General features: G+C 64.2%; 2 protein-coding genes across 2 annotated transcripts in view; both read left to right on the top strand.

Annotated features, from left to right (window-relative positions):
• Positions 1-2,372, top strand: part of CAPN1 (calpain 1, (mu/I) large subunit) — a 20,196-nt gene extending 17,824 nt beyond the window's left edge. The window contains exons 17-22 of the mRNA XM_004682636.2: positions 67-95; positions 197-297; positions 452-530; positions 963-1,079; positions 1,369-1,427; positions 1,665-2,372. Of these exons, the coding sequence (XP_004682693.1) occupies positions 67-95; positions 197-297; positions 452-530; positions 963-1,079; positions 1,369-1,427; positions 1,665-1,691 (412 nt within the window). The 3' untranslated portion in view covers positions 1,692-2,372. The remainder of the gene's footprint in view (positions 1-66; positions 96-196; positions 298-451; positions 531-962; positions 1,080-1,368; positions 1,428-1,664) is intronic.
• A 1,260-nt stretch (positions 2,373-3,632) lies between these two features.
• On the top strand, positions 3,633-9,120 carry SLC22A20 (solute carrier family 22, member 20). Its single transcript, XM_004682635.2, has 6 exons — positions 3,633-4,007; positions 4,079-4,182; positions 5,303-5,457; positions 7,277-7,445; positions 7,988-8,111; positions 8,940-9,120. The coding sequence occupies exons 1-6, from the start codon at positions 3,633-3,635 to the stop codon at positions 9,057-9,059; spliced, it is 1,047 nt and encodes a 348-aa protein (XP_004682692.1). The 3' UTR covers positions 9,060-9,120.
• The last annotated feature ends 865 nt before the right edge of the window (positions 9,121-9,985 follow it).

The following is a 9,985-nucleotide window of genomic DNA, read 5'->3' as shown; positions in this document are numbered from 1 at the left end:
GCCCACCGCAGGCGCCTGCCTGGGAGGGGGAGGCTTTGTGTCACGTGAGGGGTGGACAGAGCCCAGGGACCCCAAGACTACTCCCTTTGCCCTCACCCCTGTGGGCCCGCCTCAGAGAAGCCGGCGCCTGCCCCTCGAGCTGCTCTCCTGGCAGCGGGGTGCCCGGCTCCCCTTCATGCAACGCCCGTGCCCCGCTGAACCTGCGGCGTTTCCTTGATGGTCGCCCAGCGTGACGGCAACGGGAAGCTGGGCCTGGTGGAGTTCAACATCCTGTGGAACCGCATCCGCAATTACCTGGTGGGTGGCACCGCTGGCAGCCCGCCCCTCGGCCGCTGGTCACCTGTGCCTCCCACTGACCCCCGTGTCTGCTTCTCCCCACCCCTCAACCACCCTCCCTGCGGGGGACTGGAGGGGGCTGCTGTGCGCCCTCACCCCACACTCCACCCCCCAGGTCATCTTCAGGCAGTTCGACCTGGACAAGTCCGGCAGCATGAGCGCGTACGAGATGCGGATGGCCATCGAGGCTGCAGGTGGCCGCCCTCGTCCCGGGTGGCGAGGGCAGTGGGGGGGACCGCCGAGTGGCGTCCTGCCGTGGCTCCCGGGCTAAGTGCTTCCTCAGCTTTCTCCTTTGCCCTCACTGCCACCTAGCAGGGACTGTCCCCCCGCGTGGCTCAGAGAGGGAAAGGGAGTGGCTTCGGGTCACACAGCGGGGGCACAGCCACACCCCACAGCCTTCGGAGAGAGGGCTGGCTCACCCCCGTCCCGTGTCAGAGTTACGTTGGCAGCAAATGGCTCCCTGGGGCTGTTGGGGGCTCCCAGCCCCCCGTGGGCCCTGCACTCGCTGGCCCAGCCCCGCACCCCAGCCCCTGACCCTCCCAGGAGTCTGCAGGCCCCGAGCCACGGGGCCACCCGGCCCCCTGGGCCTTGCTTGCCCCCCCGGGCCTCACTTGCTCCCTGGCCAGGCTTCAAGCTCAACAAGAAGCTGTACGAGCTCATCATCACGCGCTACTCGGAGCCTGACCTGACTGTGGACTTCGACAACTTCGTGTGCTGCCTCGTGCGGCTGGAGACCATGTTCCGTGAGTGACCCTGCCCGCAGCTCTGCCCACACCACGTCCCCCTCAGCCACCCACACAGCCCTGCGCCCCGAGCCGGACCCTGGGCCCCTGCGCCTGCCCCTGGCGCCGAGCACTGAGAGCCAGGACCCAGGGCGGGGCTGTCCACCAGCCAGGGGCCGCCTCCAGGCTGCGGTGGCTTCTGAGAGGGCTTGGGGTGCTGTGGGGATGAGGGGGAGGCGGTAGGGAGTGGGGGGCGCTGGCCCTGCCTGCACCCCGGTGCTCCCCCGCCATGGCGTCCTTTTTCAAACAGGGTTTTTCAAAGCTCTGGACACAGATCTAGACGGAGTGGTGACCTTCGATTTGTTTAAGGTAGGAGCTGCCCGGCACGGGCAGGGGCTTTCTGAGCTTGCAGGGGGCCCGGTCCTGACCGCTGGGCCGCCTGAGCCCTGGAGGGACCGGTGGGGCCGCAGGGTCTGGGGAGAGAGGCCAGCGGCCTGCTCCCCCGGGTAAAGGTGCTCCCAGAACAGAGGCTCCCTTTCCCACCGACTCGCGAGTGAGGCCGGGCTTGGGGTTCTGGTGCCCGCTGACCCTCTCTCCGCTCGGCAGTGGTTGCAGCTGACCATGTTTGCATGAGGGGCTCGGCCCCCGGCTGTCTCCCGGCCCTTCCTCGTCTGCCGCGCCACGCCTCTGCCCAGCCACAGCAGGCCACGCCAGCTGCAAGTGCCTTCCTCAGAGCAGGAGGTGGCCTTGCCCTCCTGTCCCTCCTTGCCACAGTCATCAGCTCTGGGCGGAGCCGTGCGACCCTCCTGCCTCCCCCGGCCGAGGGCTCACGGGGACTCCCTGGCCCAGCCATCACCAAGCGGGAGGCAGCTTTCGCCTGTTCGGCCGCAGGATGGGCTCCGGAGGAGCTTAGGGCCAGGCCTCTGGCCCCTCGATGGCCCCGCCCTCACTCCAGAAGCTCCTCTCCTGGCCTCACCTGCTGACCGTCAGCCATAACCACTAGCCCCGCAGTGTCCACCGCCCAGATCTGCCGAGCGCCTGCTCCCTGCCCTGCAGGTCGACCCCCGCTTCTTCTCCCTTCCCCTCTGCCCCACGGCCCGCCCCTCATCTTGCAGGGTGCCTGCCACCAAGCAGCCCACGGCCTGGCCAGGCCTCCGCGCTCGCCTACTTCCCTCCTTTTTCATACTGGTGATACTAAAGGGGACACTAAAGGGGCGGGTGCACCAGTTACGGGGTGTCAGAGCACCTGGGTGTGGGACAGGAGGGTCTCGTTTCCATGCAGAGAAACCCCAAATAATAAAGGGAACGACCCCATCTGTTTCTGCTGTGTGCTTCCCCCCAAACCTGTTACCCAGTGGACGCCAGTAGCTCAGGCTCACCCCTACGGCCTGCCAGCTGCCCCCCCACTCCTGGTGCCCATCACCCCGGGGGCACCCTGCTGGGAAACCCAGCCCCGAGGTCAGGGATCCGGGCCCCAGGGGCTGGGCTGCGTTGCTGAGCTGCCCTGCACCCTCCCTGTGGCCCAGGGGGTGACCTCGGCCTCCCGCACACTCCCGCTGCAACCCAAATCTCTACTTACACAAGCCAGACCCCCCAGGAAGTTCCCCAGGGCAAAGCCTCAGGTCGGGTCTGACACTCTTCTGTGACGGCCTCACCTGGGGCTTATGTAAGTGTCTCCAGCAGAGCCGCCTCTTCTTGCCAGCGATAAGATGGGGTGAGGGGAGCCCAGGCTGAGGCAGCACTTTCACAGCGAAGACTGTGGGAGCCTGGGTGGGGTGCTGAGGGAGCCCCAAGTACGGCATCCGAGTGCCCGGATGCTGCCGCCACCGAGCCCGGGTCTGGCCTCCCCGAGCCTGCACCTCGCCTTCAGAAGGCGGGCTGGGGCCTGGGGGCCGGCGGGGCACGTCAGGAACAGGGGTTACCTCACGTCCAGGGAGCTGGGCCCGTTGGGGCCGCAGGAGGACGGGTGTGGGGACTCGAGCCTTCTTCGCGATGGTTCTGTTGGACAAGAGGGTCGGCATATTCCGTGCTTCTGACTGGCCTGGCTGCCCCCACCCGCGCCCGAGTGCTGGGCAGACCCTTCCTCCTAGCTGGGCATTTTTAAGGACTTTTTCCGAGTCTCCTGTGAAGTCCCTTATTTGGGGGAGGAGTAGGGCCAAGCAGCCAGCATCACCAGCACCCCCTTATCTACCTCGTGGCATTTCAGGCTCCAGGCTGGATTTAGGCCCTGGCGACGGGGCTGGGCTGCCTCTCCCGGTCCAGCCTGGGAAGGGGGCGGGTGCGAGGTGCCCTCGGCGCGGTCCCGTGCGAGCCAGCGGGCAGGGGAGCCAGTCGCAGGCTGGAGGGGCTCCGGGGCCCCTCACCTTTCTGACTTGAGACTGAGTGCCACGAACAGAAAGGGCTCGGAAGGCGGGAGTCCAGCCGATGTGGGGACACCCGAGGCCTCCTGTGAGGTGTAACCGGACCCCTCTGAGCTGCAGCGGTTCATCTGCAGCCCCTACCGCCCTGATCCTCCACCTCCCGGCCCGCCCCCCCTTTACATAAGCAGGCAGGCTGCCCGGTCCAGCCGTGGCCATGGCCTTCACAGACCTGCTGGACACCCTGGGTGGCGTGGGCCGCTTCCAGCTCATCCACACGGCGCTGCTGCTGCTGCCCTGCAGCCTGCTGGCCTGCCACAACTTCCTGCAGAACTTCACGGCTGCCGTGCCCCCCCACCACTGCCAGAGCCCCCCCAATCACACCGCGGCCACCGCCAATGACTCGGGGGCCTGGTTGAGGGCCACCATACCCCTGGACCGATTTGGGGTCCCTGAGCCATGCCAGCGCTTCACCGAACCTCAGTGGGCCCTCCTGCACCCCAACACCTCCGTCCCTGGGGCAGCCACGGAGGGCTGCAAGGACGGCTGGGCCTACGACCGCAGTGTTTTCCCGTCCACCATCGTGATGGAGGTCAGTGGGCCCAGGCGGCACGGGGGGCTGCGGCCAGAGGCCGAGACTGGACAGCCCTGTCTCCCCTGCAGTGGGATCTGGTGTGTGAGGCCCGAACCCTCCGAGACCTGGCTCAGTCCATCTACATGGCCGGGGTCCTGGTGGGTGCGGCTGTGTTTGGCAGCCTTGCAGACAGGTGAGCCTGCGGGCCCCAGCCCCCCAGGGCTGGTGGGAAAGTCTTGGGGGAAGTCTTGATTTTCTTTACAAAGTTGTATGCGTGTGTTTTTTATTTTTTAAAAAAGATTTATTTATGCACACACAACTGGGGTACAGGCCAGAGGTGCAGGGTAGGGGTGAGAGGATTCACCAGAGACAGTTGGGAGCAGAATAGGTGGAGCCACTGAGACACACTGCTGAGGGGAGCAGCGGGGAGACAGGAGGGGTCTGCTGCGCCCTGTGGGTCCCTCCCTGGCCGGGATCGAACTTGCGTTAGTGGCTGATGACAGCGTGACAGCGCTGTGTCTTTAACCCCTGCACCTCCAGGGGGCCCTACATGTGTTTTTAAACAGATAAAACATACTCTTACCCGTTTCAAAAATTTCAGGAAGCACGAGAGAAGGGTCCCTCTCGCATCGTACCCCACCACCGCACCCCAGTAACTTCTAGGGGCTGCCTGGTGTCTGTCTCTCCAGACATTTATGATTTGAGCTGTGTGCACAGCTCCCAACCCCTTTCTGTGGAAACACTGCACCCCAAATTCACTGTTCTCCACCTGTTTTTCCTGCACTTTGAGACCTCCGTGTGTCCCTCTGGCAGGGACTTCCTCATCCTCCTTAGTGTCCATGGTGCATGCTGTGGGGACGGGCCAGGACTGACCAGAAGCACCTGCAGGCTGGGCAGTGGTCCTTCGGCACAGGCGCAGGAAACTCGGGTGCTGGCTTGGCCGGGGCCCCACCCGCGCCTGATGACCCCCCACCCCCCCTCCTACCTCCACTCTCACTGTTGCCGTTCAGGTTCTGGGGGGCCCTCTCCAGCTCCAGCCCCAAGCCCCAGACTGCCCCCCGTGGGCCCAGCTCAGGCGCCGTGGGTGGCCGTGCCACAACCCAGGGCACCACGAGGTCCCTCTCTGGACGGCCGCGGGCCCCAGGCCCCGCCGGGCTGTCGGTGTGTGACTGTGAGAGAAGGGCGCGTGTGTAAATGCGTCCGAGTGTCTTGGAACGAGGCCCCTCCTGGGCCTCTCGGGCTGCGTTCGGCCGCTTCCCTCCCGCGGGGAAGCTGCTGCCGCCCCAGGCCCTGACCCTGCGTCCACGGCTCAGGCTGGGCCGCAAGGCCCCGCTGGTCTGGTCGTATTTGCAGCTGGCGGTGTCTGGGGCCGCCACGGCCTACTTCAGCTCCTTCGGGGCCTACTGTGCCTTCCGGTTCCTGATGGGCATGACCTTCTCCGGCATCATCCTCAACTCCCTCTCTCTGGGTGAGTCCATCTGGGGGGCCTGGGCAAGGAAGCGGCCGCTCTGGTTTGGGATTCTCACGGAGTGGCCTCAGCTGGAACCTCCTACCAGGGTCCTGGATTCCCGGCTCTCAGGCGGCGGCCAGGTGGGCAGTGGGCCACAGCCCCGGCTTGGGATTTGTCCACCTGTAAGCTGAGTCTCAGTACCTGCACGAATTAACCAGCCATGATCCCTCACCTAGCCCCGACTCGTGCCAGGCTCTGTGTGGGATCCCCGTAGGGACACACGACTCAGTGGTGCCTGGGGCTTCTGCTGGCCCTGAGTGATGTGGCCTTCAGGAAAGATGGGGTTCACCAGGTGGTAAAGGTGGTCCTTAGCACCAGAGTGGACACCCAGCTCCTGGGAGCCAGGTGGGATGTCCCACCCACCCAAGGGGACAGGTCAGGCCTCATTCCAGGCTGTTCCAGGCAGAGCTGAGGACCCCTGGACTCAGGCCACCAGCTGGTAGGACCCCCTGGACACGGCCCACCAGCTGGTAGGACCCCCTGGACACGGCCCACCAGCTGGTAGGACCCCCTGGACACGGGCCGCCAGCTGCAGGCGCCCACTTCAGCGGCTTAGTACCCCAGGGACAATCCTGCTGTCAGGGCCACGTGAAGGGCTGGGAAACTGCCGAGGAACAGGGTGGGGGCAGCCTGGGGTGGGGGCAGCCTGGGGTGGAGGCAGCCTCGGGGGGCGGCGCCCCGCCCTCCCTCTGGGCCCTGCACAGGACATCAGAGCCACGCAGACACCTGCCACACCCACACTGAGACACCCCTACATGCCTGCACACAAACACACCAGAGACTTCCCAGAGCAGTGTGGCTTTAAGGAGGTCTCTGGGGACAATCGCAGGGGGTGACCTCCCCCACAGCGCTGGCAGTCAGCGAGCCTCCTGGTCTCCGCTCAACCACGTGTTGGGCACGGGCCCAGCGCCCTGGCTGCTTTCCGAGGGTCCTGCCTTCTCCCACACAGGCCCTTGTTTAGCTGCTGGGAAAATATATTCACGGGGGGCGGGGGGGAGCCTTTGGAACCCAGGCCAGAGGTTCCAAAACAGGTGCCAGAGAAGGGCCTGGCCCCACCCTGCCGCCTCTGCGGCGCAGACACGCACATCCCAGCGCCAAGGGTTCTCAGGGCTGGCCGCGGTAACCGCACTAATGAGCTCGCCCCTGGGGTGGGCAGTGACAGGCGCCCCCCAGGCCACGAAGGCCAGAGAGGAGGCTGGAGGGTGGAGCCGCTGAGGAGGGCCGGGCAGCAGAGAGCAAAGTGCTTGGTTTAAGCCCTCTGCTTCCTCACGCGTAGTCCGGGGGGTTTTGCTGCGAAACCGGGGGGTCGGCTGCCATTTGCAGGACAGTCCTGTAACTAAGCCGTGTAGCTCCTCTCTGCCAGCCGCCTCACCTCCCGCTGCTCTTCCCCTGGACTTCCGAGGAAACGCCCAGGGCCAGGCGTGCCGGCCCCTCCTGTTGGGCTTTCCTTCTGATGACTTCACTTTGTCCACAGTGGGCTGGTTTGGGCTGGTTTTGATTTCCCAGATACATATTTCTAGAAAGTCAAGTTTGTTAACGTTAGTTACCTGTGTGTTTTATAACTTTCTGGGAAAAACCTTCCCAATTCAATCAAGGTTTCCTGGGACGCGTTAGGGTTTAGTCGGGTACTGGCTCTCTGGCCCACCCGCAGCCTGGGCCTGGGGAGGAGGTCGGGGACGCCTTGGCGGGTTGGGGGCTTTGGGGGCGGCACCGTCACCAAGGGGCCGGTGGGCAGAGGCGGGGCGCCGCGTCCCACAGCGGCTGCGTCTCTCCGCAGTTGTGGAGTGGATGCCCACCCGGGGCCGCACCGTGGCGGGGGTCCTGCTGGGCTTCTCCTTCACGCTGGGCCAGCTCATCCTGGCCGGCACGGCCTACCTGATCCGCCCCTGGCGGTGGCTGCAGTTTGCCGTCTCTGTCCCGTTCCTCGTCTTTTTCCTGTATTCTTGGTATGTCCCGATGAAGTGGGGGTGTGGGGGGTGTCCTGTGAGCCAAGCCCTCCCCTCTCCCTTACCTGCTTGAGATGCACAGTGGCCTGGGCCCGCTGGGCATGGGGGGACGCGAGGCGGGCAGGTGGTCCAGGGGCGCCGGGCCCAGGTGTCCTTCCTGGCTATCGGGACACTGGTAGACTCCATTAGGGTGCCGGTCCGGAGCAGACCGAGGGCTTTCCCTCGGTCGGCGCACCTCACCTCAGCCCCAGGGCATTTTCGGGGGGTACGGACCCAGCCCAGGGAGTGGTCCATGTGCACGGCCACCTGCTAAGGTCAGAACCAGGTCAGAACCGGACCTGTGGAAGCCAGGTGCCTCGTAGCCTCTGATCACCCACCAGGATTCCTGGGAGGACCGTAAGCAGGCCCCTGTCACCCCATGTCTGCAGCCAGCGGGCCGCTCTGCTGGTTTTAGGGTCCGGAAAGTGAAGGAAGGTAGACTTGGCTGGGGAGATGTCATGGCTGCGCTCAGCTCCAGGTCACACGTCACCTCTGGGCTCCAGGTGGCTTCCAGAGTCCTCCCGGTGGCTCCTCCTGCAGGGCAAGTGCCAGCTGGCGGTGCAGAACCTGCGGAAGGTGGCGGCCATGAACGGGCGGAAGGAGGAAGGGGAGCGGCTGACCAGGGAGGTAGGCGGGGGTGGGGGAGGTGAAGGGTCGTGGGTCTTTTTGTCAGCCTCGAGCCGAGCCGAGCTCGGATTCAGTTGCTTCCAGCCCTCACCCACCCTCCAGCGGAAGACACCGGGAATGAACAGATGTGGGGAGGGTCAGCCCCCCAATGACCGTGTGATCAGGACACATGTGATCAGGACACACCTTCCACTGCTTTGTTCGTCAACCTGTTCACCGGCGACCTGTCTGCTCACGCTGGCATGGAGCCGAACTTGAAATAAGGCACACAACACACGTGTCAAAGCAGAAATCATGACATGAAATGACCAGGGAATCCGTGGTAACAAACACACCATTTATTGTACCTCCCATCACTATCTGTTATGACTCCCACTTATAGGCCACTTGTCACATTTGTAGGCTATTTGTCCTTTATTGCTAATCACTTATCACTGATTAGCAATTGGTGCCATTGACTGAGCCCCATGCTAGGCACGAGCCCGGGGTTTATGTACATGATGGCATTTAGTGCCTCACTTTTGTCAATGGGGAAATTGACGTTTGGATGCGTCACATAACCTGCTTAGGAGCTCTCTGCCGAGGCCATGCAGAGTCCCGGGACCAGGACAGGCGTGTGCCCGCGCGGGCACAGGTGGCTGGTTCCGTCTAAGCAGCGGCAGCGCAGGGTCCTGGGCTCACCTGACATCCGGCCAGTCCCGGGATGGCGAGGGCACGGGGCGGCCATCCTCGGGACCCTGACCTTGGCTCCCCCAAGGGGGGAGGAATCCTAGCAGAGAGCCAGTGCCCCAGTCCCCGCCCTCCCTTGGTCACACGCTCCTGGTCCAGGTGGTGAGCTCCTTCATCCAGAGCGAATTTGCAAGCGTCCGCACCTCCAACTCCATCTTGGACCTCTTTCGAACCCCAGCCATCCGCAAGGTCTCCTGCTGCTTGATGCTGGTCTGGTAGGTGATGGGCCCACATCTCTGAGCTGAGGCGGGGGACACGTCCTTCACCCCCCACCAACAAGCTCCATTCTTTCTGCACGCACTGAGCAGAGAAGCCTTGTAAATGCAGCCCGGTCTGTGTACCTTCTGCAGTGCCCGCTCTGCTTGGTGCTGAGGTGCAGCCTTGGACGAGACTTCCAGGCGGATGCGGGGGCCCCTTCTCTCCAGGGGATCTCAACGGGTTGGGGGCCGCTATTGGGATCTTTTCCAAATGCACCTGTCGGCTTCTGAGATGCCCAGAACCCCAGGGGGTCCCGGGAAGAGTCCCTTCCTGGACAAATACCTGAGGGGCCAGGAGGGGACACAGGGAAGTATGAAGATGTGTCCTCTCTGCAGAGACTCCTGCAGAGACCCCAGAAGCAGCGGCACCCACATCAGTGAGCGAGGTTCACAGTGTTGAGCTCGCTTCACTGGGCGTGACACCTCCGAGCCGGGCGCGCAGAGCCGCTGTGCAGACGGCCTTCCTTTTGAGGCTGAAGCGTGTCCCTAGATAAACACTGTATTTTGTTTGTTCATCCCTCAAACCCGCTTGTGCAGGGCCCACATTCTGGCTGCTGTGAATAACACCCTGTGCGTGATGTATGACCAGGTCTTTGGGACGCCTGCTGCCACGCGAGCTTTGCATTTCCAGGGAGACCCCGGATGCGAGGACGAATCCCAGGCCTCTGAGGGCAGCTTGACGAGCCCACCCACCGCCGGCAGATGTAGCCATTGGGGGGCAGCTTTCCCAGCAGACCTGGGAGGCCCTGGGAGACGCGCTGCGGTGTGGTTTCGCCAAGTCTCTCGTTCTTCCCTCTCGCTCTCAGGCGTGGTGCTCAGGTCAGGCGCTGGAGGCTGGCAGGAGGGGCTGGCCTGGTGCTAAGAGGAAAAATCACTCGCCTGCTGGTG

Source organism: Condylura cristata, unplaced genomic scaffold (assembly GCF_000260355.1).
Source record: "Condylura cristata isolate star-nosed mole 26May11 unplaced genomic scaffold, ConCri1.0 scaffold00015, whole genome shotgun sequence".
In the NCBI taxonomy this organism is placed as follows: domain Eukaryota; kingdom Metazoa; phylum Chordata; class Mammalia; order Eulipotyphla; family Talpidae; genus Condylura; species Condylura cristata.
The sequence above is the reverse complement of the archived record's forward strand: the minus strand, read 5'-3'. Positions and strand labels throughout refer to the sequence as shown.